Source organism: Gadus macrocephalus, chromosome 10 (genome assembly GCF_031168955.1).
Source record: "Gadus macrocephalus chromosome 10, ASM3116895v1".
NCBI classification, from domain to species: domain Eukaryota; kingdom Metazoa; phylum Chordata; class Actinopteri; order Gadiformes; family Gadidae; genus Gadus; species Gadus macrocephalus.
In genome coordinates this window covers 17,582,599-17,586,941 of record NC_082391.1, presented here as the reverse complement: position 1 = coordinate 17,586,941, position 4,343 = coordinate 17,582,599, and the positions used below count along the sequence as shown (strand labels likewise).

At 50.3% G+C, this 4,343-nt stretch overlaps 1 protein-coding gene across 1 annotated transcript; it reads right to left on the bottom strand.

The window, feature by feature from the left end:
• Window positions 1–3,918, bottom strand: tmtops3a (teleost multiple tissue opsin 3a). Its single transcript, XM_060063788.1, has 4 exons — window positions 3,332–3,918; window positions 2,334–2,662; window positions 927–1,160; window positions 1–249 (listed from the first exon to the last, which is right to left on the bottom strand). Exons 1-4 carry the CDS (start codon window positions 3,705–3,707, stop codon window positions 1–3), a joined length of 1,188 nt encoding a protein of 395 aa, XP_059919771.1. The 5' UTR covers window positions 3,708–3,918.
• Between the last annotated feature and the right edge of the window lie 425 nt (window positions 3,919–4,343).

Genomic DNA, 4,343 nt, shown 5'->3' with positions numbered 1-4,343 from the left:
TCAATGATTGTAGTGGACAGCGAGATCGTGCATGAGCTCCCCCTCCTTCGGGGCGACGCAGTAGGAGGTGAACTCGGGGCTCCGGCAGGAGTAAGGTAGCGGGGAGGTGGGCAAGGCGCTCCGGAAGGCAGGTGAATTGTGGGAGTGCCGGGAGCCAGATGTGCGGTGTTGGGGTCTGCTGCCCTGATGGGTGGTGAAGGCGCGGGGCGGGGGGCTACACTTTATGAAGGCTACGAAGCACGCGTTAAACTGCAAAAGAAAACACAATCATTTGTTCAATGTGGGTTGATGTGAGCCTGGCATTAACCGGGTCAGGGTTTGGGGTTATAATGTGCTCATAGTGCCGTGGTTCTCAAAGTGAGGAGCGAGGGGCAAAGGAGATAAAGTAGTAAAAAAGAGAAAGTAGTTCCACGGTAAAAGTTGCTTTGGGGGGGAATGACAAACAAAGCGCACGTTGCTAAGCAACAACCTGCATGTCCAAAATTGCATACGAGTGTGTTAGCTACATACAAACCTTTGTCATTATTGTGCACCATACACACATTCATTTATACTTAATATGAATGAACCTTTATGCGCTATGAGGATTCGTTTTTACACTCTGTGTCAGCCTCACTCCGTGTTGAGCATTTGGGGTCCACTCGCTCACTTCCCCATAACAATGACGCAGAAGTGTGCAAGGGTACTTGCAACATGATGTGAATACTATCGTACATGGGGATGTGATGTCGACATAATGCCTCGTCTAGTGGTAAGAAGATGGTAAACAGACCACTCGTAATTGTCTTGGAATTGCCTTATTCCATCCCGTCAACCGTCCACTCAGCCGTGCACTCAGCCACCCACCACCCACCCACCCTCCTGGTCCATCCATCCCCTTCCACTCGCCCAACCCCGCCCAACCCCGCCCCCCGGCCTCCCGTCACCTGGCTGTTGAAGAAGACGTAGATCACGGGGTTGACCACGGTGCTGAGCTTGGCCAGCACGGCGGGCAGGGTGCCGGCCAGGGGGGTGACGGCGCCGCCGGGGCCGAAGGCGGCCACCAGGGCCACCACGCCGTAGGGCATCCAGCACAGCAGGTAGCCGGCCACCATGGACAGCACCATCAGCAGGACGCGCTGCTCCCGCCGCTGGGCCGCCAGCAGGTTGACCGTCCCCACCTGGTGGAGGACATGTGACAATGGTGACCGGTGGGTCGCGCTGTGCGTTGACATTCATCCAGGGGAGACCTACGAGGTGGAGGTGACATAACTAGTTTGTGTCACCGCTCCCTCCGCTCAACCTCTGCTGGACTACTATGTATCCCCACATCACGACTCACTACAATGGGTGCCCGGTCATTCAGCTGTTCAGCACCCAGGCTCTGGAACTCCCTCCCCCCACACATAAAACAGTCAGACACCATTACAACCTTCAAGTCACAACTCAAAACTCACCTGTTCAAACTCGCACACAACGTCTAACTGATCACTGTTTTGATTGTTTTTTTGTTTTGTCCTGTTTTTGTTTTATTTATTTCTTATTGCTTATGTTTATTTATTTATTTATTTATCTTTTTCCACAATGTCTTGTTTTTTAAAAAATTGTATGATGACTATATGCTCTGTAAGGTGACCTTGGGTGTTTTGAAAGGCGCCTCTAAATTAAATGTATTATTTATTATTATTATTATTAGTATCCCTTAGTAACAGGGCGACCCCCCTGTCTATAAATACGTTCTGATTGGGTGATTCATTCGGCTAACGCCAGAAACACTGCCCCCCCCCCCCCCCCCCCCGGGATACATTGAGGACCTTGTTATTTTCTTCTGAACCCCGTGCTTTATGTACGGACTTCCGGTGTAGTGACTGGTGAGTCACCGGGTTCGGAGACTCCCCAGTAGGCTGGTGAGTCAGAGGTAGGCTGGGGGAGAACTCTGCGTGACCTGCCCCATTTAAAGCTGCATGGACTGCAGAAGAATAAAAGGATAAATATTTCACCCATGACAATTGACACGATAATGAGGAAAAAGACATGTTGAAGAAACAAGATGAAGACTTTGAGCCACTAGAGAGAGAGAGAGAGAGAGAGAGAGAGAGAGAGAGAGAGAGAGAGAGAGAGAGAGAGAGAGACAGAGAGAGAGAGAATTTACCATAGACGCTGTAAGCGTCTGCCTGCCTGCGTGTGTATGAATATGTGGGAAAAGTGTTCCAAAGTGTGAGCGTGACCCTCCTCTCTCTTTTTTCCGTGGATAGTGTTCGTAGTGTGTCTGCACGCGTGTGTGTCCCTCTGCACGCACACAAACACACACGTGTGTGCGTATGTGGCTACAGGTGTTCATGAGTGTCACTCACCCCTCTGATGGCGAGGAGGATGCGTCCGTAGCAGTAGACCATGAGCAGCAGTGGCAGCAGCAGGCAGAAGACGAACAGACACAGCACGTAGGAGACGCTGGAGGCCGAGCGCACGTGCCACTGGACGGAGCAGGAGGTGCCAACGCCCTCGGGGCCGTAGCTGCTCCAGCCCAGGAGGGGAGGCAGGGTCCAGAGCAGGGAGTAGACCCAGGAGGCACCCACGCACAGCCAGGCCTTCCTGAAGTCGGACACGTCGGCCTGGGCGCAGCGTAGCACGTGGCTGTAGCGCTCGTAGGACAGCACGGACAGGGACACCAGGGACACGATGCCTAGGGGAGACGGGGGGGAGAGAGAGTTAGGGAGAGAGAGGGGGGGGGGAGGGGGGAGAGAGAGGGGTGGAGGGAGTAAGTGGGGAGGGAGAGAGGGAGAGAAAGCAAGCGAGAGAGAGTGAGGGAGACGGAGAGAGAGATGGAGAAAGAGAGAGAGAGGGAATGGGGAGAGAAGGAGAAATATAGAGGGGGGAGAGATAAAGAATGTGTTTGGTTGTATAATAGAGAATAAGACAAAAAAGTTGTAGAGAAAGAAAGGGAGAAAGATGTAGCGAGAGAGAATAAAAGTTGTAGGTTACATCAAGGCATAAAACACTCATAATTAAGTGCAATTCATGAAATAAATATATATACATAGAACTGGTGTTTTTTTGCCTGTTCTATAGTTATGATTAAGTCCATTCTAAATGCTTAACTGCGTACTGTGCGAGGCAGGCTATAAGATGAGCGTCTCGGGAGTGCCATTTCGTTTCTCATTTTGTCACACAAAAACTAAATTAATTTAAATGTATGAAAGAATTGTTTTATATAAATTAAGTACAATTTAGACAATAGCAAACTATGTCAGATACTTACTTGTTTCAACGTTTAAAACCAACCAAACAACACAATGACGGAAAGGATGCATATTCGTGCATCCTGTCCAAGTCAAACTACGGAACGACTCACCGAAGAGGGAGTTGGCGAACCCGTACCACCTGCACCCCGGGTCTCCGATCAGCCACCTTCCATGGATGCTGGCGGCAAAACTAAAGGGAGTCCCAAAAAGGCACACCAGGATGTCGCTGACGCTGATGTTCAACAGGATCAAGTTGATCGGCGTCCAGAGACACTGAAACTTCGCAAATACAACGAGAACGAGAAAATTGTTGAGGATGCCGAGAACAAAAATAAACCCGAGACACACTGCGACTAACGTGTGTCCAGTGCGACTCAGTCCGGCCGGGTACTGTAACAAAGTATCCCGAACATTATGGGCGCTCAGATTGGAGTGGGTGCTATCAATGTGGCTCAAATTCCAGCCTTGGCCCACGTCCACAACCATACCACCCTCCGCTCAGGACCGATCACTGGCTACACGGAACGCTTGCCTATTCAATCTCCTGCAAAAGCGTTCCAAGGTAAGCTCTAAGCTACAGGTGTTCACTCACTTTCTGACCCCAGCTCATTTCTGACCTGGAACGGACGTGCGCCCCTTGCATTGGCACTACTTATCCCTGATGAGGTCCTATATATGCACCGTGGCTATCGGTATCCCCCCCCCCCCTCTCTCTCTCTCTCTCTCTCTCTCTCTCTCTCTCTCTCTCTCTCTCTCTCTCTCTCTCTCTCTCTCTCTCTCTCTCTCTCTCTCTCTCTCTTTCTCTCTCTGTCTCTCTCCCTCTCTGTCTGTCTCTCTCTGTCTTTCTCTCTATCTCTCTCCCTCTCTCATTTTCTCTCTCTCTCTCCTCTCTCTCTCTCTCTCTCTCTCTCTCTCTCTCTCTCTCTCTCTCTCTCTACCTCCTCTCTCTCTACCCTCTCCCTCTCTACCCTCTCTCTCTCAGTCTGCCTTCTCAGCCATTCCTCATTATTATTTTCTTCTCTTGCTCATATCTATCCATCTATCTATCCGTCTATCCATCTATCTTTCTATATTTTCTATTCTATATCTGTCTCTTCTGGTTGTTGTAAAAAAGACGAACCA